The sequence below is a fragment of the Columba livia genome, chromosome 14, assembly GCF_036013475.1.
Source record: "Columba livia isolate bColLiv1 breed racing homer chromosome 14, bColLiv1.pat.W.v2, whole genome shotgun sequence".
Classification (NCBI taxonomy): Eukaryota; Metazoa; Chordata; class Aves; order Columbiformes; family Columbidae; genus Columba; species Columba livia.
In genome coordinates this window covers 1,152,884-1,176,234 of record NC_088615.1, presented here as the reverse complement: position 1 = coordinate 1,176,234, position 23,351 = coordinate 1,152,884, and the positions used below count along the sequence as shown (strand labels likewise).

Below are 23,351 nucleotides of genomic sequence, written 5' to 3'. Positions count from 1 at the left end.
TCGTTCTGGCTCTGAGAGCAAGGAAGGTTATTTCCAGCCACAACATGGTGTAGTCTAGCTCTGAAAATCCTGCTTGTAGTATGAAAAGCTGGCGCTCGGACAAAAATAGAACAGGGTTGATAAGACAGAGCCAGAAACAAGGGCTGATTTCGTCAAGGTTGCCAGGTGTCCTGCCTTTAACAAGGAAATATGCTTTTTTGTACATGAGCCTTCCTGCTCTGCGCTTGGCTGGCACTCTGCTCCTGGGCCGCGTCCCAGCTCCGCAGCGCTGCGTGCCAGGCTCGCTCGCGGCAGGTGCGCAGGATCCCGCCTGCTGCGGACCTGTGCCCACCTCGTCTTTGCTTTTTCACTTCCTTCCTCTTTCCCCTTCCCAGTTGCAGCAGGGGGTGGATATATGGTGTCGCCCCCTCCCCAGCCCTGGCCCAGCCCCGGGCACTCCTGTGCTCACCCTGGGCAATGGGTCTCTGTGGAGATGGGGCTGAGCAGCGTGGTGGGAACCTGGGGCTGAGCGAGTAGTCCCTGCAGCGGGGCTGTCGAGGCGTCGCACCTCATCATGTGCAGCTCTGGGTGTCAGTGGGCAGGTTTGGGGTACGACAGCAGGGTCAGAGAGGTTCCCTCTGTCCCCAAGGGTGTGTTTCCATCCTTGGTTCGCTCCATGGGCAGCTTTGGGCAGCGGTGAGCCTGCCAGCCTCTCCATCCTTGGCTGTTCAGCATCTCTGGTGCTGGACCGAACATTTGTGTGCCCGCGCTGGGAACCTGGTCCTGCTGCCGTGACTGCCCAGTAATACTGATACTAATAACCAGCCTGCTGGGTTAATTTTTGGCTGGATCCACCTGCCTGTGCGGCTGCGCAGGGGTTCCCTCCAGCTGCAGGGTGCTGTGAGAACACCCAAGCCAGCTGTGAAACCCCGGAGCGCGGTGCTGCCCCAGGCTGAGCGGGGCCACCCCACCTCCCGCGGCACAGCCGGCACAAGGACACGGCACGTTCGGTGTGCCGTGCGGCTCTCCGGCCCGCAGGAGGGCCAGTTTGGGCAGAAAAGGCAGCAATAGCCACATGAAAATAAAAGTGAGCACTAATGTGCCTCACCTGAAGAAACTGGGAACCCACAGGCTGAGCCTTCCCGGGAGTCCCTGGAAGCGCTGGCACCCAGCAGCAGTCTGAGGAATAGGGGAGGTAACTCCTCGTAGTCCTCGCAGGCAATGTGCCACCTATATCTGCTAAAATTAGGCTTGAAAATGCTGTTTTTTCACTTTCTTTTTCCCTTGAATTGCTGTGGGAATAATGGAGCATTTGGTGGCAAAAACAGTAGAAACAAAATAATGCCTTTTTAAACGGAATGTGCTCAATATGAAGTTTGCTGTCTTGAAATCACTTTGGGTTACCCAAGATCTCCATGGAAAACCTGTGTGTTGTCCTTTCCCGCACCTTTGCTATGGTTCTGCAGAGGGATTTTTGTGTGCTGCCAGAGCTTTAAGGGAAGGCAGGAGCTGGTCTTCTCTGCCCTTCTCCTGAGAGCACCTGAGCACGGCATCATCCAGAAGGGACTTTTGTCCAGGCATTGCAGGATAATTTTAATAAACCTTTTCCTTAGCAGTTGCTTCCATCTGCTTGCGTAAGATTGGAAATATATTCCCCAGGAGTGATCTTGCTGCGTTTCAGTTTCTGTTGTGCTCTGAAGGGCACAAGGACTTTAGGGTCTGGACTGCGGGGAAGTGGTTGGGTGCATCGTTGGTGTCCAAGTGAGAAAGAGGTTAAGAGAAAAGGCTTGTTCCAGGTGGGTCTTCTGCTGCCTCACGTAGGGCAATTGAACGGGTATGAAAAGCACCCCCTGAGCCAGCCTGAGGGGCTGGACTCCAGCTCGCCTGCTGGTTTTCACCCCATTTTCCCTTTTCCTTTATAAAAAGGTTGCAAAACACCCATATAAAATGTCTGTGCTCCTCCTGCCCTTGTCTTCCCAACCGGGCCTTGGGTGGCTGGCAGGCCAGTTGGACCACCAGTTCTGAGGAAATATGATGATTTCTATTTATGCTCTTGGCTTACGCATCTTCTGAGCTGAAAGCTGAAAAACTCGCTCATGGTTGTTTTGAGGATTTCTGAATATGAATCACAAGGAAATTGCATAACTCTGCAGCATTTCCTCCTATTGCTCAGGGCTTTACAAACACCACGCTCCTCCGGGGAGACCGAGGAAATCTGGCAGGACTGGCCCATTTTGGCAGTAGTTTTAGTCTAAATGGAAAGTCTGGCTTGAAGGGCAGGTCCCAGCACTAGTAAAAGGAGTGTAAGGTGGAATCTCCCATGCCAGGCATGGAGCAGGTGGTTGAAATGGTGGGTTCCTTCTCCAGTGACAATCCCTGTGTGGCTGCGACACAGGGCTGCCGGCCCCGGTGTGGGTTAACGCTGCCGTAAACCACTGCGCCTCCCGCCCCGGGGAAGCCGGGCAGTTCTTTCCTCTAGATTTTAGCCATTTAGGCAGGATTTCGTGCTGATGTTGGAACCTGGAAGATTTTGGGAACTGTTGTGAGTGCTGTGCAGCCTCCAAGGGATACAGCTTAGGTTGGGATATTTTGAATTTTAAATGACAAACTACTTGGTACCTGAAATGTAGTGTATTCAATTAAAGGATGTGTGCACACACGCAATTGCTGTATGAAAGCACTGTTAATTTATTGGGGAGGTTAGTAGACATCATGGGCAGCCAGCGTGAACCCTGAAATGAGGAAATAAATATACAATTACTCAACATCATTTTTCCTTAGTTCCTCTTCCAAACCCCAGTGACTTCCTTTTCTTTTCGCACAACCCGGTTTCACCCCGAACAACCCATGTACCTGTTGGCTCTTTGCATGCTCACGTGTGTGATTTATTTCGGATCACGAGGAAGACAAGTGGATCATATTCTTCTTGGTTTATCTGTGTGCAAGCAGGAGATGGCATCTGGCTATGAATGGTGGCTGGAGAAGCATTGTAAGCTACGGGTGGTGGCTTTTGGAGGATTTTTGATTATGAAAATCTGCAGCTTATGTTCCTATTTCCCAGAGCTGCGAGGTTTATATGTGTTTATATGCGGTAATGAGAGAACTGTAGCTGGCGGGACTGCAGTGGGTACAACGGCCTGTGGTACTTTTGCCCATCCTTTGGTCTACGTGATGCTAGAGGCAACTGTTTCCTCTGCAAAACACAGTGTATATTTGGTATGCGTATTTGTGTATATATTTCACCAGGAAGAATTAACTTGTTGTTTGGCAAATTGTCTTAAATATTGAGTTGGTAATTGAGCGAAGTGCAAGGGTTCCACGGGGAGTGCTTTGAATTTTGCAGGAAACTGTCAAAATAACCATGAATTGCAATTTCTGTTGTGCTTTTATACAATTGATGCTTCTGGATTACTTACAGGTGAGTCTCAGCATTTCTCAGTAGTAGGTTGTCAAGGCCTTGGTGAAGTCTCCAAGTAGCCGTGATTCTGCAGAAATGAAGCAGCAGCAGCTGCCACTAAAAAAAGATACGATCTGATTTTGTTTGGGATATTTGACCATGAATTTACAAAACTAAATCCAAGGCACAGAGCTCTGTGAATTTCCCCCTAGATTAATATTTATTTTTCCTACACACATCGCTTCTGAAAGTTCCTAGTAAAGATATTTTGGCTCTGAAGATACAATCAAATGGGACTAATTAGCGAGAGCGTGATGTTAAAGTGATTGCGGTGCTGCAGGGCAGGGATTTGGCTCCAAGTTTAGTCACTGGCCCCAGTTTTGTGAGTTTTAGAGCTGAGCCTGTTCCCACAAGCGGCGCTGGGACGCGGGCCCTTCACCTCCCAGCAAACGCTTTCTTTGATTTCCTACCCTGTGTCAGTGACTAATACTGAAAAGCGAAAGGAGATTTTTACTTCACGAGCAGCTATCTGGGTTTAGGTCTGTTTTCTCCAGAGCGTGTTAACAACAGGAAAACATCTACAAATACATGTGTTTGGCAGTATTTTATCCCCTGGTGATGTGCATCCCCACACCCTCGCCCTGGCACACGTGTCACGGCCCCGTCCCCCGGCAGCAAACCTCAGCGTGGGGATGGTGCATGGGCACACCAGAGAGGGGCTGGATGGGGGAAAGTCCGCCTGCCTTTCTCTTCTCTTGGCAGTTACTCACAAGAGGTCTCTGGGGAGGACGATGAGGCTGGTGAGGGGCTGGAGCACAAGTGTGATGGAGCGGCTGAGGGACCTGGGGGTTCAGCTGGAGAACAGGAGCTGAGGGGAGACCTTCTGATCTCTGAACTGCCTGAAAGGAGCTTGGAGCCAGGGGGGTCGGGCTCTGCTCCCCAGGAACAAGCGCCAGGAGCAGAGGAAACGGCCTCAAGTTGCGCCAGGGGAGGTTGAGGTTGGATCTGGGAACAATTTCTTCCCCAAAGGGCTGTGGGGCATTGGAACAGGCTGCCCAGGGCAGTGCTGGAGTCACCGTCCCTGGAGGGCTGGACAGATGGACGTGAGGTTCTGAGGACACGGGGCAGTGCCAGGGCTGGGTTATGGTTGGACTCAGTGATCCTGGGGGTCTTTTCCAACCGAAATGACTCTGTGATTCTCTGAGGCCGTGTGCTCCCGCTCTGGCGCCCATCCTGCCCGGCACCTCTCCCAGGACAGACGTGGTGGTGGTGCCGCACGTCCATCCCGGCAACGCTGGTGCTCAGGGTGGCTTCGCAGCCGCTGCTGGAATGGCAGCTCTGCACAGGGACTTTCAAAGGCCCTTGTTGTCTGAACAGAGATCCGGCAACCGGATAGCTATGGGGTTACTGGAGGTCTCCCCAGCCTGGCCGAGTTCTTCCGTATGCTGAGGTTTTCTGTTCTGGACGGGGTTGCTGACCCTGCTCACCCAAACTGGGCAGCGCAGGGAGCGCTAGGGAATGTCCCTTGGCAGAAGCCATTGGATTTATAATTTTCTATGGTGCTGTAAAGATGAACTGACAGTATAACAGTGAGGTGGAGTTATGAGGAGGATGCTGCAGGTGAAACGTATGCTCCTGTCTGAACAGTCTGTAACTTGATTTTTGTCAGTGATCAATGGAGAATTGGGTATAATGAATAGCAACAATGTTGTTAAAATTCAGCGCCCTTTCACAGGGAAGAAGGTTGGTCCGTCAGCCGACTGACTTGCTGATGAGACTTAATCTTAAAATGCGTGCTTGTGCTTTACGCTGCATATATTCAAGGCTACTTCGGAAAGAGTGGAATATGAATACCCGTCCATCCTGGGCAGGAAGGACCTTGGCCGTACCCAGAGCCCGTCTGGCTGCACACAGGGCACGTTCCTGACCGCGGGGCAGGTGATGGTGCTGGAGCCTCACCCGTGGGCCTCTGACACAGCGGACTATTCTCCTGGCTTGGAAACTCTCTCTTGTCCTAAAAATATCTCTCGTTTCAAAAGGCTCGAGTATAGGAAAAGGATTTATTTTTAAAAGTAAGGTTTTCCTTGGAAAAGGAAATGGGGTTACAGAATTGTGGCTGGTTAAAACCTTGATGCGATAGAGTGGTGTTAATGGATTAACACACTGACAATGGATGAAACGTTTGTCCTTAATAAGATGGAGGCAGGATGACAGTATCTCCTTGTTTTATGGTTGTGTAGTTGACCTCTGCCTGAAATTTCCTTTTCACTGCGTGCATATTTGCAATTAATGGCATAAGCATATTGTGTTTCCTTGTCTGTCCTTTTGTCTTTTTTTTTTAAAGAACAGCCTCTGATGATTAACAACCTCTCTATTGTTTCGTGTAACCAACCTAGAAGAGCGAATATGCACATTTTTCCCTGTAGCGATGTGCTTTGTACCATAACTGGAGCTGCGTGGCGGGGACAAGGACAGCAGACAGCGAACCTGTGCCAGGAGCATGGCAGGTGCAAGTCATGTTAACCTGCATGGTATATAGCGTTAACCTTTATGGTATATAGCGTTAAGCTGTGTGCCTGGGCTGAGCCTGGCGGAGCGCAGGGACTGACTGCGTGGGAACCAGGACTGGGGCTGAGGTTGGAGAGAAAACCTTCTTTAGGGAAAGCCGAATTCATGGCTACCAGACAGCAGCAGTGGCGGAGGAGCCCGCTGCTGGTTTCCTTCCCTCTTTTAATGTATTTTATTTTCTTGATATAAACACTGTTCCTGGAGGAAAACCCACTTGCTGATTACAGCTGGTTTTGCTGCTGAATCATCCCCCAGTTTCCAGATGTGGGATGATAGATCCTCTCTGGCAAACGAAAACCTCTGCTTAGTCTTGCGTTGCACCGCGGGGTGCCCGGGGTGCCGGGGAGGGTGCTCCTACGGAAACGCTCCAGGGAGGGTGGGAATTAGCACTGAGGGCACAGCCTGTGCCCAAACCCCCAGTTTTGGGCTGCTCCTCTATACTTGTGCTTCTCTGAACGTGTCTGTGGTGTCGGAGCTGATGTGAACCCATGTCTGGGGTGTCGGAGCTGATGTGAACCCTCCGGCTGCGGCCTTGCGGCGGGTGGCGCCGAGGGACAGCTCTCCCTCCATTAATGATCAACCTGCAGCAGGCAAATGAACAGCTTCATTTCATTGTTCAAGGCTCCGCTCCCTTGGTCAGCTGGCGTGCGGGGCGAGAGCTGCTTGTGTCCCCATTGTCACTGCAGAGGTGTCTGTGGAGCTTTGGTGGCTTCTCCACGGGGCTGGCACCGTGGCCGTGGCAGGAGAGCAGAGGGACAGCCCGCGTTTTGGTGTCCTGCAAGGCAGGCAGGTGTTTAAGTGGCCTAATGGTGACATGCTATGTGACACAGCCTTGTCGTGTGTGTGGTGTGGTGTTGGTTTTCTGTTTGTTGTTTGTTTGTATGTGGGCTGGTGTTGGGGTCCCCGTGGTGAGCACCATGGTCACCGCTCCCTTGGGGACATTGTACTCACAGCGTCCCAACCTCTGCTGGGGCTCCTTGGGGAAATCCCAGCAGCAGGGACCCGGAGCACACAGACCCTTGCACCCTTCTGAATCTCCACCCTCAGTGTTAATACTGTTAATCGAGAGCCCGCGGTGGGACAGGTTGGGAATCGCCTGCCTGATTGCAGCTCGGAGCCTCCCCCTCCCGCGGCCGTGTCGCCGTTGCTGCCCCGCGTTGCTATCAACATCGCCTTCGGAAACTCGCCTTCCCCGCTCGCTATTTCTGGAGGCAGCACGTGACGACACGGAGGCTGGAAGGGGCTCCGGCGCTGTTCCCGGGCAGGGGGGTGTTCGCACAGCTGGCCGGTGACCAGCTCCGCGGCCCCTGGTCCTGCCCAGTGCGGCTGCCGCGCTCGGCCCGGCCCGTGGTGCCCACCGGGCGCCGGTTGGGGTTTCTGTTGTGGCTCTGCCTTGGAGAAGGGTTTTTGATTTTTAAACATTTTACTTTGAACTTCAGAAGTACAACCTGTGTGAAGGCTGATCTTCTCACAGCTGCGGTTTTCATTACGCTGGGCTTTCGAATTGTCCTCAAACTGTGATTAAAACCTTCTGCTGTAGTTTTTCTCCCTTTTATTGTATCTACTGAAACACTGCTTTAATCTGCAGTAGCCAAGCTGTAGCAGTGCCTGCGACAGGGGGAAGAGCCCTGGTGCTTGGGGACAGGAGGGTCTGGGATGCAGCCCCAGCCATGGGAGCGTCACCTCCTTCTTTGTTTCAGGCTCCTCTACAGTAATGACGTTTCTTCTCCTCTTTGCCCAACCCTCTTGGTCAGGCTGTAGGTACCTGGGGGTGAGGATGGGTCCCTACTCCTTGCCTGGGTGGCCCCTTCCAGGTGTTACTGTGACGCTGTGAGATGTTATTGGAGTCGTCTGCTTTGCTCTAAGTTAACATCCTTTGTGTGCATCTTTGAGAAGAGCACAGAGGAGAGGAATGCCTGCCTTTGTTTCATTTAAAAGCCCCTTTAGTTTCTGTTTTTATTTAGTCCATCTTATTCACGTTCTTGTGTTTTAAGAACCATCCTCATTGTCATCTTAATACGACTCCGAAGCTGTGGCGACCTGATGTTGGAAAGTGGAAGGCTGTGGTGGTCTGTGCTGCTGGGGGAGGTCAGGGCAGGTCCTCCCAACAGCTGCCACCGGTCGGGGTGACACCAGACGTGCCAGCTGTCCCTTTCCAGGTGGAATCTTCACAAGACTTTCTTCTTGTGTTTTCCAGGTCTACAACTCGAACAAGGACAACCAAAGCGAAGGCAGTAAGTATTGATTTTCAGGCAGAGCCGTGGGTGTGCTGTGGTGAGCAGAGCTCGGGGCTCGGCAGGACAGACCCAGTGGCCGGTGGTGGTGACACCGGCCTGGGACGGGGGTGTGGGGTGATGGGGCTCGGCGTGGGGACGGCAGGGTGGCCCTGGGGACAGCTGGATCCAGCGCCCAGCAGGGAGGTGGTGCGGAAACCTGATGGGGAGACTTGGGGCCATGGGGAGTGGTGCCAAGCGGTTCCCTTGACACTTCAGGGTGCGTCCCCTCCTGTCCCCATGTCCCCAGACCGGGCAGTGGCACAGGGGGTGCTGGTGTGTCCCTGGACCGGCTCCTGTCGCTTATCAGAGCCAACAGGTGCAGGGGGCACCTTGGACAAACCAGCTCTCCTTCCTGAACCAGAATGTGGAGGATAAATGTGTCTTTTCCAAAGGGAATTGGAGCAAAAATATGAAGAGTAAGAAGTTCCCACCTAATCAGGATTCTCAACAAGAGCCCCTAAAAAAACCGCTGGTTTTCTTGTAGTTCGGGCAATCAAAGACTTGAGTCAAGCAAGCACTTGTTTTTCCTCCTAGAGGAGCAGTTGCACCTGGTCCTGGCTCTTATGTCCTGTGTTTCAAAGCCCTTAATTGAGCCATTTCCCAGTAGGTCTGAATCGCCATAATTGCAATACTCAAAACTCTGATCCTTTTCCTCCTTCCCCCAAAGTCATTGGTCACGCGGGAGCCCAGCCTGGGCTGATGGTTAGTAAACAGTTCGTTTTTATGCTCCCTCAGACAGGGCGTTTTCATCTTGAGTAGAAGCATTTTGCTTGCAATAATAGGTATAATTTGCAGATAATGTTCCTCACACCCGTTTTCAGCCCTTGCACAAAACAGACTCTCCCTCCTCTCTGCTCTCCCTCCGCTCTGATGTAGCTTCTCCCTTCCCTGTTGTGCTCCATGTTGGCAGCTGCACATCCATCTCATGCCCTACGTATTCCTCTTGGCTTTGTGCCACCCAGATGGTCCTCAGGGTTAAATGCTGTGCCTCACGCTCATGAAGGACAGTATGGCGAGTGCCCCAGCTGGATGTGGAGTCTATGTAGAACAGCTGCATCTTAGCTCCATTTTACAGAGAGGTAAAATGAGATTTTTGAGGCGCAGGACTCGCTCAGCGCTGTCCTAGCCTGGCCACGACCTGTTGCTGCTCTGTGTTCTCTGCACACAGCTGCTGGCTCTGCCGGGACAGTACGTGGTGATTTGGCTCAAGAAATGTGTTAAAATAATCATTTTCTAAACTTTGAGGGGTGATGCAAAAGCAGGGAAAACATTAGGGCTGGGGGTGGGAGGAGAGACTGGTGAAGCAATTGGTGAAGTAATTACTGCTTCTGAAAGAAGCTCTTGTCAAACCGTGACCTTCCCATCTTACGTGCTGTCAGCCAGAAATGCTCGTGGGGCCGTGACTTACGCCAGAGTCATCCTGCAGAGGAACGGCGGCTCTTTGGAGGCGGCCAGAGCTCGAGTGGAGGGTGTCCACGGCTCTCCTGGTCACTGGCATTGTCTGAGCCCGGTCTGCAGCTGCCAGGCTTGCAGTGCATCCCAGGTCTGGGCTCCTAAACGCCTCTTCGGGCTTTTTCTGGGCAGGGTCCATGCGCTGGTCTGGCCTCTCCGAAGCAGCTCAGCGTTTGGCAATGGGCAGCGAGACCTTGACAAAGGCACCAAACGCCGTGATTCTCCCTTCACCATGAAGCCGGGGGTTAATCAGCTGAGGGAGCTTTGGCAGTGTTTCTTATCTTTTAGCACCTCTTCCATTTTGGTGGTCTGTGCTAAAAATGAGAACAATCCTCCTTTTCTGCTTGGCAGACCGTCCTCCCCACACGGGGACCCTTGGACCCTCCAGTGGCAATTACTGTCACAGCGGCCTCTGCCTGGGGTGTTCAGACATCTGGCTCCTTCAGCCCTCGTCAAACCCGTGTCTGCAGTGAGCTGCTTCCCTCACCAGCTCTACCCAAAATCAATTTTTAGGCCGGCTTTTCGCCACACAGCCCTCGATACCAAAGTTTCCTATAAGGGCTGGAAATGAGCACGATGGTTCAGTGGGGTCAGGACGCAATTCTTGACCCTGCAGCCCCGTGTCCCTCTTCCCTCTGCCTGCTGCCCAGCCTCGGTCACGCTGAGACTCGCAGTGCTGGAGCAAGGGCTCTGTTTTGTCCACTCTCTCATTTGACAGAGCTTTTGGGTTTTATGCCCTGCTGTGCGGCCAGATGGCCATCGGCCTATGGGGTGATTTGTCTTAATCCTCTTTGGGAGCCGGGAGGACGCAGTGCGCGGGGTCAGGGAGCTGTGGGAGCCAGATGAATTCAGTTGCACCAGTTTGCCCTGCTCTGTGGAAATGTCCTCCAGGCCATTTGTGCTCATTGCATGGAAAAGCACAGAAGTCCTTTCCCCTCCCCACCATTTCCCTCTCTTTTCTCCGTATCCACGTGGTTCCCTGTTAGTTCAGGACATTTTCAAAAGCTGTCTTTAGTTTCATAAGCTCTTTGCAGACCTCGAGTTCCTTGGCTGTCCCATCTGCTGGTGCACTTGTCTGGTAGCCCGGCCCTCTCCAGCAATCTCCATTTCCCAATTTTGGCAGCTCACTGGTAGCTTGAGGCTTGAAGTAAGGCTTGAGAACTCATCTCTCTCTGCTTCTTGGTTTCTCCCTTTCTCTGTTGCTCTTAATTCCATAAGGTTTTTGGAAGAGTTTGTAGCAGTAATGACTGTGGTGCTCCATTACCTGGCGCAGGACCGTGCGGTGGGTGTGCGGAAGAGCTGAGGCTGACCTTGCGCTGCCACGGCCGATGCTCACACAGCTGGAGTCAGCAAGGTTGCCTGAGGCTGCACAGAGCTGATTCAGTCTTCTAACCCCTTTACCGATGCTCTGATATGCCATATCAGCGTAAAGTAAAGGAATTAATGGATTAAATAAAAATAATCTGCTAGGCAGAAATAGAACAGGATGAGACCAGCTCAGCAGCACTGGAGATATGATGCTACTCGAAGGTCAGATGGGTATGTGTGTGTGTGCAGCAGCCGTAGTACAACTTATGTCTATCACCTTGGCTGATTTTATGTATTTCTGTGCTATATCACAGTGCGAATGCTGCATCTCAGTTGTACATGGAGTATCTTGGCCTGGAGCTGTTCTTGTCTTTCCCTGGGGAGCGAGAGCCTCGCGATGGGGAAGAGCAGGAGGCAGGGCTGTGGGCTTTGCCCCTGCAACACGTTGAGGTTGGATCTGGGGAGCAATTTCTTCCCCAAAGGGCTGTGGGGCATTGGAACAGGCTGCCCAGGGCAGTGCTGGAGTCACCATCCCTGGAGGGCTGGACAGAGATGAGGTTCTCAGGACATGGGGCAGGGACAGGGATGGGTTATGGTTGGGCTCAATGAGCTTGAGAGTCTCTTCCCACCAAAATGATTCTGTGAGAGGGGAAATCAAGCTTTTACAATGCTCATTAAAAGTTAAATTTAAGGGTGGATACAGGCACTTTGAATATTTAATCAGATATTATTTCTGGATGTAACTACTGCAAATAAATCCCCGACCTTTCCTGATCCAGAGCTCAGCAATGAGTGGAAAAGCTGCTTCATCTCCCCGGGGGCTTATGCTGGGTCAGTTCCATCGGAGGGACCGAGCAGTGCGGTGGGCACGGCCTGGCCCCGTGTCGCTGTGGGGACAGGGCCCGGTCCCGTGTCACTGCGGGGCGCTGTGGGGACAGGGCCCGGTCCCGTGTCGCTGCGGGGCTCTGTGGGGACAGTGCCTGGCCCCATGTCGCTGCGGGGCTCTGCGGGGACAGGGCCCAGCCTGGCCGTGTCTCCTGCTCGAGCTCAAGCGTGCGAGGGACTGAGGGAAAACTGCTGGTTTACGGAGTGGGCTGACACCTAAAGTGCGTGGCAGAGAGCCTGAAATGGTGATGGGTGTTGGACAACACCGTGCAGGGATGGTGAAAGTTCAGGGTTTGGGCCAGTACTAAGCCAAGACTAATAAGGCCAGTTGAACCGGGTCTGCCTGTACAGAAGGGTTTCTACACTGTGGCTTCTTGCTTCTCGGGTACCTTCATGCTTGTGTTTGTCAGCGATCGGTGGTGTGGTTGGCTGTGCCCCGTTGGTTGATGGCACGTTGATTTTGTGCTGCATCTGTGCTTGGGGAGCGGTTGGGAGCAGTGCTGGGGAGCCCTCCCGATGCCACGCCAAGGGCTCTGGAGCTCTGGATATTCGCACATCTTACGGCACAGGCATCCTGCAACTCGTGTGCTTATGTTGGCTCAGCACCTCAGTGTGCTTGCCCAGAAAAATATAATAGAGCTGTTTGAGTGTTTCAGGTTCTCGTGCCATCCATCACACAAGAACCACCACCAGCAGAGAGCTCAAACCAAGCCAGTAGTCGGGACAGGGACTGCACCACGCGAGCCACAGGCAGCCAGTGAGCTGGCAGCTGATCGGCACCAGCAGCGAAGCTGTGTTTAAATAAGTGATGTGAACAGAGGGAATGGCAAGGAGTAAAACTGCACGTGCTTTGCTGTGAGGACACTGCCAGCCCCAGGCTCTGATCCCTTCCTGCTGTGCTCTTGATAAAATGCAGTTTTGTGCCTCTTACAACATGGCATTCCCTCAAGTCTGTGCACATGTGAAGTACTTTGCTTTTAAGCTAACGCTTTGCCTTTTCTACATTCTGGAATTCGACATCCTAAACCACACAGCCCTGCCGTATGCAGCTGTGCTGATGGTCCCTGTCAGTCGCTGCTGGGAAAACCCCGCACCTTCTGCGTGGTGGCCGGGAGCGGAGCTGGTTGCTAGCTCTGGTGATGCTCGGTCCCCCGGTGATGCTCCTCCCATCTCCGAGTCCGTGCTGCTGTGGGCCGGCGGCAGGGGCAGGTGCATCCCGGCAGCAGAGGTTTGGCTCGGCGCGGGCGGCTGCGTGTCCTGCCTCTGTCCCTGCGGAGGCCGCTCACCCCAGCCCTGCAGCCCAGGGAACCCTTCTCTGTGTGCCTTCTGCCACGTGAAGGGTTTCCCAAACCTTTACGTAGGGAGGAAGTAATTGTCCTTAACAAATAGCTGTCTGCAGACAGTGTTTTCCGCACAGTGGTGGAAAGCTGACTAAGGGATGAATTCTTCCAGCAGATATTTGGATCTGCGTATTAGTAATTCCTTGAAATTAAATGTGAAAACCTGCAATGACACGAGTTAATTGAGTTTTACATTCCATTAACTCGAATGTTTTAGATCTTACTCTCAGGCAGAGTCAGCTGCCTTCAGGACATCCTAATTTGTGCCAAATAAATATTTAATTTGTGCTAATAAAAGAAGGGGCTGTACTTGAACTGTGCACATCTGCATAGAGCGAGGGTAAATGAGATGTATGTACAGTGTTTGTGAGACAGTGTTGTCTCGCCGGGGGCAGGAGTGTCTGCCTCCAGCGTGGCGCAGGCACCGGGCGGTCTGGGGTTGGTGTGGGCTGGTGCCCCAGGGACAGGTCCCCTCCTGCGCACAGGAGACGCTTCAGGCAGAGATTTGACCTAAAATTCATTCCCATCTCCCAGTCCCTATTGCTCTTGCGCCACCAGCTCTGTCCTCTTTGTGTTCTGTTTTTACCTCCACGCTTTCACCTTTCTTTTGATTTCTTATTTTCTTTCACAGTTGCTGCTCACAGTTGTTTCCTGCTTCTCTCTTCCACTCATTTCTTTAGTTCTCCTTTTCCCATCAGGGCCCCCACGCTGCCCCAGGCAAAGCCTGGGGGTCAGTCCCGTACCCCAGGTACGCGGCAGCCCCGGTACGGGTCGTGGAGATGATCTCGAGATGAAGGCGTCTCTCCAGCACATTGACAGCTCGGTCAGCTGGGCGGAGAGCTGGAAGGATTTGTAGGAATTACCTGGGACTCATCAAGCAAGCTGCCTCATGTGCCATTTTCAAGGATTTGTTGAGTCATATATGATTGCCCTTTCTTCCAAGCAACCTGTTGTCAAAGGCAAAGGTCTCTTTGGGTTACCTGGCCTTCATCCTAAATGAATGCTTTGACCAACTACAGATGTAAATCTCTGGCATAGCCCGGGGCTCTGCGGCTCGGCAGGCGTGGGAGGTGCCTCTTCAGAGGGATGCGGGGGCTGAAATGACGGATTAGTGTTCTGTGCTCGCGCGGGGTACACCAGGTACGAGCTACCGTAGTCGTGCCTTTCCGCTGGGATCACCTAATTCATCTCCTCCTCCGTCCTCCCCCCCGGTTCGCGCAGCGTTGCCGTGAATGGCGGCGGCCGCGGGATGAGCGTTGTGCTCAGCGGGAAGCCATCCCTCTGCGCCGCCTTTATCGCTTCTCTCTCCTCTTCCCTTTCAGCTGCCCAGTTGGATAATATCGGCTTCAGCATTATCAAGAAATGCATACACGCTGTCGAAACAAGAGGTAGAGCAGCTCACCAGATGGTTGTGTTTTGGGGGATGGCCTCGCAGCTGTTGGTAGCAGAGCAATAGCTTACCTGCTCTTTTCATGAACAAAAATGATTCATTAACCCTCGAAGACCCACATCAGATAAACTGTGTAATAAGCTCAGGCCTTTGCCGAGACGTGTGTGCGCCCTGGGCCCGGGGTCAGCGGGGTTCAGCAGGGGGAAGGGGCCGGAGCTGGGGCTGTCAGAGCATCCCCTCGTGCGGTGCCACTGCAAAGCATTTCCTCTTGTGTGGGACAACAGACACGTCTGTGTTTCAGTCCTTGCCCTCAATCTCTTGCATAGCCTGTTTATATACAGACAGGCTATCTTGTTAGCATCTGGATGACATCAAAATAAAATTTTACCCTCTTCTATAATTTTATATGAAGTTGGTGAGAGGGTTTAATTATTTTCGCTATTAGAGGAGCCAAAGAAGTGAAAGAAATGTTAGTAGCTCTTTTGCCATTCTGCTAATAAGCTCTTTATTTTTCCTAGGGATCAATGAGCAAGGGCTCTACCGAATCGTTGGAGTAAACTCCAGAGTTCAAAAGCTGTTGAGTATATTAATGGGTGAGTATCTCCTCTGCTGTTGAAGGCAAGTAGATTGCGCTGCTTTGAAGTCTTGCCAGCCAAGAGCAGAGGCTCCTGTCGGGTCTCTAATCGTGGTGAATGTGCTCTTAGGGCTACGTGCTGGTAGAGGCCGGGAGGTCGCGGTCACCATGGGCAGGTTGCTAAGGTAGGACTCACGGAGGACATCGCTTCAAAAGGGCTTCTGGTGCAGTCACTGGTGTCCTGCTCACATGCGCTACAAATTTTGGCAGCCTTCCCAAATGCAAACTAAAATCTTCAAAGAAATCGCTGAAAGGTTTTGTTTTCAATCTCGTACCTGCCACGTTGTTCCAGGAATATTTGAAACAATTTTCTCTTGTGTGTTGCATGCTGCCTGTGGCTCGTCTTACCTTCCCCTGGGACCTTCTTGTGCCTGTTTTAACACGGTCTTGGCCAGATGTTTCAAGCACGCGTTTCCCTCCTGCCCGAGGCATCGGGTCCTGCGGTTCTGGGGGATCGGGAGGAAAGGAGCCGTTGGGTCACCCCACGGCAGAGCTTGGTGTTGATGTCGTGGAGCTGTGTGGGCGCTGGCCCCGGGGTGCAGCCGTCCTGCCGCTGCCCAGCAGCCCTCAGAAACCTCTGCCCACCCCGAGATGATACGACAGCAAGAGAGAAGCTGCGGTGTTTGCTGCAAGTGCCGCTGTGCTCTGAACTGGTGTACCCATGGGCCGCGACTGCAACGTGCAGCAGCTCCGTTATGTTCCTGGGGCAGGTCTGGGACCGCTATGGTTGACTTCTGGAGCGGTTCCTTGGTGGTGGCATTGGGTTTCCATCACCCATAGCCCTATGTTGGGTCACACTTGTTGGTCTGTATTGGAGCATCTGTAGCCTGACTTCCAGCCCAGCTTCTGTGTCAGCTCTAGCCCATGCTTGAGCCGAAAGGACATGCGGGCTGTTCCCCTTTTTGGTCTTTTCCCTGCCATCCCGAGCCTTGGTCCCTCCAGCAGAACCTCCCCTGCTCCCCGTGCCCTTGTCCGTGCCCAGGCTGGTGCTGAGGTTGGCTGTGTGTGACCCAACCATTTCACCCCCTGAGCTAGCAGGTGGAATTTCCATCCCCCAGCTGCAGCCCTGTGGGAATCTGTCTGTCCAGGCACGCGTGAGACAGACATTGGAAGAACCGTGTTGAGAACACACACCCTTGGGCTGGAGCAGCAGCAGCTGCGCTCTGCCAGTCCCAGCTCATCCTTCTCAGACTTGGCAAAACCACGTGCGAAATAGGTGTGATAATGAGGAAACAAATGCTTAATGGTTTGTTAGCACCCTTGTGAATGTGTTTGCTACTCCTGTGGGGAAATGAGTGACATTTGTGGTCTTCTTCCTCTTCCCATTCCCTTTTCATCATTCCTTTGTGATGTGACTTCCTTCTCCTTGCCTTCACAAGATGCCAGTGCTCCTTTCTCTGTGTATCTCTCCTTGCAAAAAGTTTTAATCTGTTGTGTTTCACTTTCAACATCTTTCCTTCTCCTCTTCCAACTCCCCGTTCGTTTCCCACCATTAAGATGTTCACTGAGCAAAGCCCATGGTGGCTGTTAGAGTTGTCAGCATTAACCTATGCAAAATTGATAATCCAGGAATAATTAGGCAACAGAAGGGTAGGGCTCTAAATCAGAGGCTGACGCAAGGGGACCTCTCTGCACCAGCATTGGGCTGGCATTTGGAAAGTTCGCTGCAGTCACAAGAGCTGGTGGCTGACTCTTTCTCTTTTATTAGCAGAAGTTTGGCACAGGTTCTGGGACATGTGAGTATGTCCTGCTAGCCACCCGAGTCCCGCAGATAAGCCAGGGCTGTGTCATGGCACACACATTTGGCACTGTTGTGTTAGGGCATTGGTTAAAGAGCATTGCTGCCCACCGATAAAAATAGGCTGGGAACCGGGTGCCCCATGGTGCAGCGCATCTGAGGTGCCAGGTCCTGTGCCGGTGCTGTTTATGCCAGTGGGCATCACCTCGCGGGCTGGCAGAGCAACAGACCCTGTTTTCTTGTCACGAGGGCGGCCTCGGGCTGTGTCAGTCCAGGTCGAGGTGCCGGGGCCGTGACAGATGGCAAACTTGCTGGGTTCGAGAGTTCTCCTGAGCTGGGAGGGACCCAGAGCTTTGGACACCATCCAGGATCCGTTATCTCCTCCGCGGCTGAAGCCACTCAGCTGTCGACCTCGTGTCTCATAATGCAGTGATATATTGTCGGTGGTTTTTCTTTATCCTGGCAATGTCTTTGTTAGTTGTCGGTGCTGGAAGCCCTGGTAGAGGCGAGTGCGTGCTGGGGGGCCGCTTGGGCAGCCGGTGGGTGCTGGAAGCGGGACCCTCTGGGGATCTCCTGTGCCATCAGTCACTGGGATGTTTTGCAAACCCAGGACTTGGTATCTTTCTCCACCTCACAGGTGATTAAATCGTGTTTGATCCCAGCGTTCAGGCTGTCTGTGCAGTCAGTGTCAGAGGGAAACGTGACCATTGCCCAAACCCCTGTTCTGGGCTCTGCCATCCTGCGGCAGCGGCACCGCTCTGCTCCAACACTGGTGTTTGGATCCAACCCTCGTGAACACAGGAGCCAAACTGCACTTACAACTTCAGGCTGCCCTTATATTTAGAAATGAATGCGGGCAGCGCTACTGACTCACATACAGTTTAAATGGCAAAAAGATCGAGTTTCCCCGAGCGGTGGCGGGTGTTGATGACACTGCTGGGAGCCCTTTGGCACGAGCGGGAGGTCGGCTCTGCATTGGCTGAGCATGGAGCAGCAGCCGGGCCGGGGCCGGTGCGGGGCTTGGGTTGGGCTGAACAGCCTGTCTTTGCCTAAGCCGGGCTGGAGTGGGGACGGTGCCGGTGACCCCAGCTCGTGGGAGGCAGGTCACCCGTGGCAGAGCAAACTGCCATTCCCAGAATTCACCTTCACCATGCGCCATCAAAATGAGGACAGAACCCAACAAATAAACAAAGTTTTATCAGTCAGAGCTCCCATCAAGTGCTGATTGTGGAAGCGCGTGTGCCCAGGACGGCGGTGGTGCCGGCAGATCCGCCGCCGGAGCTCAGCACTGAGATGAGTGGAGGGTCACAGCATCTGATCTGTTCTTTTCTCCTTCCCAAAGTGAGCTGCAAGGGCTGGGGAGTGGGGTCTCCTGCACCCCTTGCTGCTGGGACTCGCGCCCTGGGGCTGTTCTGGAGATCGCTGGAGCCTGGGCACAGATGAGAATTTGGGCTGGGTGGTGGGGCGGTGCCCAGGCAGTTCCCTTGCCAGGGAGAAATGAGTGAGGAATTGAAACCAGCTGGGGCAGCAGCTTCCTCCGTCCTCAGGAAGGAGATGGAGAGGTTCCTTGGAGGGGGTTTGGCAGTGGCCGTGTGGGATGGGCCGTGCGGCTGCTGGGGATGGCAGCCTGGGGGACCGACCCGGCATCACACACGGGTGTCCTGCTGCGGTTGTCACAGCTGTGAGTTTGGGGGTGTCCGATCAGCCCGGGTGTCCCCCCGCGGTGCTGTGCCATGGCCAGCCCTGCCCCATGGCCCCTGTCCTGGCACCCGGGCTCTGCGGGGACCCACACACGGAGATGACCGGGGTCCCCGTCCCCTCCACTGCTGCTGCTCTGTGCCTCCAGGAACAAAACAACACAGCAGAACTATTTTTTGGGGAATGGATTCCTCCCACCCCGGAATTTCTATGTAGATCTTTTTTGAAAGCACGTTCTGATTTCTTCTGGATTTAGATTGGGAGCGCTACAGCTCCCTTTTCTTTCCTCAAATATCCACCGTATGAGGCTGGAAGTGATAATCCCTTTTGGTCTCACAGCCCAAGAGAGCCAGGAATCGCTGTCCTGCGTGGCATTTGTGACCACGCAGAACGCACCAACGGGACAGGGGGCGATGTGCTGGCAGCCGGCGGTGCCACGGGTGAGCAAAGCGCCTTCTCCAGGGTCTGCTGGAACAAAAAGCTTGGGGAAGTTAATTTTCCACTCCCTTTTCCCTCACCCTTTCACTTCAGCCTTTTCCATATGTGCTAGGAGACATCAGACTGGTAATTTGCAGCCATAAGCAACTTGAGGGTTAGCAGTGAGTTTGGCCTGTGGGTGCTTTTACGCGCCCCATTTCCCAGTTCCACCGGTTCCTGTGGGAACGTGTCCTGGTGGGAGATGGGCTCGGCGCGGCGCTGGCTGTGCCATCGCTGCCCGGGGACACACGGGCCACGTCTGCGCCCGCCCAGCCGACCTTCTGCAGACTCAGAAATGTGAAGGTCAAGGGGAACCGATTATCGGCTCCGAGCCTTTTCATGGGACCGACTGTAGAGCTTTGCCTAGTGTTTCATGAATCTGGACGAGCTTTTCAAAAGGCATCCAGTCTCGAGCTGTTTGTTCAACTTCAGGGAAGGCCTTGCCGTTAAAAAGTTTTGGGTTTAGAAAGCTGGGGTTTTTTTGGGTTTTTATTTATATTTGTGGGGGAGGTTCACTATGCCCAGTTTATCTTTAATCTATTAAAATAGCCTCCTTAAAAAGGTAGTGCAATCGGAAGTTGCCTTGGCATTGCTGAGGAAGGATGGTGTTCATTCTTGTGATTACTGAGAGCGGTCGTTGTGTGAAAATGTCTTCAGCGTTTACTTTTTCAAGTGCTCCTCTTAATGTTTCTCTTTTTTTTTTTAATTAAACCCTTTGCCCTTGGGGAAAGCCTCGCTGTTACTCAGTGCATTATTTTAATTAGTTTTAAAATTACCCTCCACTTACCTATTGCTTTAAAATTCACCAGCACATTATACGTGTCTGTGAGAAGACAAACACCCGCTGAGCTGAGTCGGTGGGACCAGATGGCGTCGGCAGCTGGATCTGGCGTCAGGCTTGGCCGCGGCAGCAGCGGGTGCTCTGCGCCGGCTCCGGCTCCACGGGGCCGCTCGGCTCTGCCGCAGCGCTGACCGGACCCGCAGCACGTCCCGGGGAGCTGGGAGCAGCATCCGTGTTACACTTGCAGGTCCTGCTCGGTGCCACCGAAGCCCTTTAGCTCCGTTTGTGCTGTGGAGCGGCTGAGAGGTGCCAGGCAGAGTTAGCAAAGAGCGTTCATAAAACAGCATCCAGACAGGAGAGAAACAAGGCGCTTACATCTGCAAACGGGGCACATTTGTGCCCATCTTCTACCTCCTCCAGCCACCACCCACGCGGTTCTGCCCACGCGGTTCTTCTCGCACCTGCCCCAAGCAGCCGCCGGCGTTAGTCTTGGTGTCGGTGCCTCGGTGCGGTGCGTGAGGTATCCACGGCCGGGCCACTTAGTGCCGATCCGATGGCGGCTTTTGAGTCAACTGACTGAAATGTCAGCAAAGATGAAAGACGAAAATAGATGTCACGTCCGTTGGTGTCTGCCGGGGCGGGAGGGCAGGTGGCAGCGGTCACCGAGGAGCCCCCGTGGCAGCGGGGTCCCACGGGGCGGGGGTGCCCCAGATGGGGCGGGTCGCTGCTTCCTGAGGCTGTTTTATTGTCAAAGCGTTTCACAGAAATCACTCAAATAGCGCCTTATTGATCTCGGTAGGGAACTTTGTGCGAACAAGCCTGGCTCCCGGGCCGGCGTTGGTGGTTTGCAGGGAGCAGCAGAGCCCGGTTTACAGGCGGATGGTTCGGATCCGCCTTGGGAAGGAACGAGCTGCTCGTCCAGAGCCTCCTATTTACATCATCCGGAACAGCTGTGCCATTTTTTTCATTTCTTTAAAGGAGTTTTTAAAAGGAAAGATAGGAGGGGAAAAATGCGGAAAGGAAGGGAAGGCCCCAGAGGAGATGGAGAAAACTATGCTGCAGTAGTCAACAACAGAAACAGAGGCGCTTCGCTCCAGCATTTGAAAATAAAACCAGGGGTACTCGGGAGGCCCTGTGGCTCCAGACGCTCCCATTGTGCAGAGCTGGAAACCAGAGGGTTGGAGAGCAGCTCCGCGGTTCGGTGCCGTGACCCCCCGGGCAGAGCTGGGGTGCGGGGTACGGGCTGGCGGTGCCGGGTGCCGAACCCCCACGGCACGAGCACCGAGATGGTTGGGAAGGGCTGGCTGAGCCCGTGTGTGGCACGGCGCTGCTGGGACCTCGCTGCCCTGGGGTGGCAGTTTGGCCAGTGTTCCACGAGCCATCCCGCTGCCTGGCTCCGGGAGAGCGTTCTGTGGCCTCAGGATGCTCCGACCCGCGAAGTAACAGGAGCTTTCCCGTCCCAGCGTCAGGCTGGAGGACGGTGCTCGGTGGCACGTTCACAGAGCGGTGAGCTGAGCGAGGGTCCCCACGCCAGGCGGTTGGACAACCCTCGCAGCAGGTTGGACCATCTCCAGGGCCTCTTCCACACCTTGGGTGGCAGAACAAGCCACCTCCTGTCCCCCCGCCCAGCCAGGCAGGGCTCCTGCCTCCGCCACCCCCCCGTCCTGCTCCACAGGCTGAGCCACCGCTGCTGCCGCCGCTCCTGCTCACTCTGCTGGGTCCTGGGGGTCTCCGTTCATCTGGGTCCATGTGGTGGCTGTGCCCTGTCTGTCCCCACCCTCGCTGAACACCGCTGTGTCCTGCACCCTGTGTAATGTCACGCTTTAATGTCATGCAAACTGCCCGTCTCATTGCTCGTGATTAATGTTTTTCTTTTTCTTGTCCTGTGCGAGTGTGGCCCATCTCGTGTAACGAGCTGCTTCCCTGCACAAGTGTTGGTTGGGGATCGGCTTGTGGCACCGGGCTGGGGAACAGCAAATAACATGAGGTGTGACCGTCTTCCCACACAGCTGAACTGGCGAGCTGGTACGAGCTGGTATGATCTTCGCTTACCTTCACTTTTTTCTTTTCTGTCTTTTTCCTTAGATCCCAAAACAGCCACAGAAACAGAGACAGAGATCTGTGCAGAGTGGGAGATAAAGACCATTACTAGTGCACTGAAAACCTACCTGAGGTAAGGGAGAAACCCCCATCTGTTGTGGGGTTTGGGGGTGCACTGGGGGATGGTCTGGGGCGTTACCGCCTGGGATCGCAGATCCTTAACGACAGCGCTTCGATAAACAAAGAAGAAACTGCTCTTCAAGAATTTATTCTGGCTTCTCCCTTGACCCCCCAGCGTGTTTGAGTGGGGCTCAGGGAATACAATCAGCTCTCTGAAAGATGCTGATCATACAAAGATGATTTTAAAAGCTCATTCTTTGGTACCTGCTGTGATTTAAGCTCTTCCCTAAGCTTTTCACCGTGGGCCTCCGCCTAACGAGTGTGTGCAGAGGTGAGCTGGGCTCCTCCGAGGGCCGTGGCTGCAGTGCTTTTCCAGAACCTGGTGCTGAGCTTTATCATACTGATAATTTCTGGCTGCAAGTTAATGCCGTTATCATCGTGGGTTATCTCCCCAGCTTTGTTGGCAGCAGTCAGCATCTCGTTATCCACAACATGCTCCTACCTGTCGCGACTGCAGCTTCTTGCTCGCTGTTGCTGTTCTGCGCGTTGGGTTTTATTTGAGAGAGAGGGAGAGAAGCTAAATCCAATTAGGGTGATAAGTATAATTAGCTTGGTGGATCCCAGCCTAGAAAATCACAAAACACGACATAATTTTGCATGATTGGCACCCTTTGCTCCAGACTTTGAACTGTTTGCAGAACGTCAGCAGCTCCAAGATATCCCGTGGAAGGGATGTGGAAGTGGGAGGAGGGAATTGGGAACTTAATGGGAACGGTGGTTGTTAAAGTTTTATGAGTAGGCTTGTTTCTCTTTTAAATTTATTTTTAAACTTCCTTGGAAATCATGAGCTCACTAAAGTACCGAAACTCCGTGTTACTGAAGGAATTCTAAAATTGAAAATGAATTTAGTGTGGGGCAGAAAAGGGAGAAAGAATAAATTGAAGGTGCTTCATTAGATCCTGTTCCTTCTGATGTGGGGAATTAATTAGAGTTGCTATTGCTTAATTCTGTGCTTTTAAAAATGGAGCTGAACTTACAGTAAGGGCAAAGCTTTATTCCTGTGGATTGTGTTACTCAGATGCCTGTTGCGCGTGTTACCTTTTCATCTTCCAGAATGCTCCCGGGGCCGCTCATGATGTACCAGTTTCAAAGGAGCTTCATCAAAGCAGCAAGTGAGTTTGTTGATGTTTAGAGCACCAATCTGAACAGGGACTGTGATTTGGCAGCAACTGAGCGCAACCTCTGCCCTGCTGCTTCCCGCCAACCTC

At 53.3% G+C, this 23,351-nt stretch overlaps 1 protein-coding gene across 3 annotated transcripts in view; it reads left to right on the top strand.

Annotated features, from left to right (window-relative positions):
* Positions 1-23,351, top strand: part of ARHGAP26 (Rho GTPase activating protein 26) — a 126,924-nt gene that overhangs the window by 47,077 nt on the left and 56,496 nt on the right. For all 3 annotated transcript variants that reach the window (XM_065029410.1, XM_065029409.1, XM_065029411.1), the window contains exons 12-16: positions 8,142-8,178; positions 14,528-14,593; positions 15,114-15,188; positions 22,009-22,096; positions 23,197-23,255. In XM_065029410.1, the coding sequence (XP_064885482.1) occupies positions 8,142-8,178; positions 14,528-14,593; positions 15,114-15,188; positions 22,009-22,096; positions 23,197-23,255 (325 nt within the window). The remainder of the gene's footprint in view (positions 1-8,141; positions 8,179-14,527; positions 14,594-15,113; positions 15,189-22,008; positions 22,097-23,196; positions 23,256-23,351) is intronic.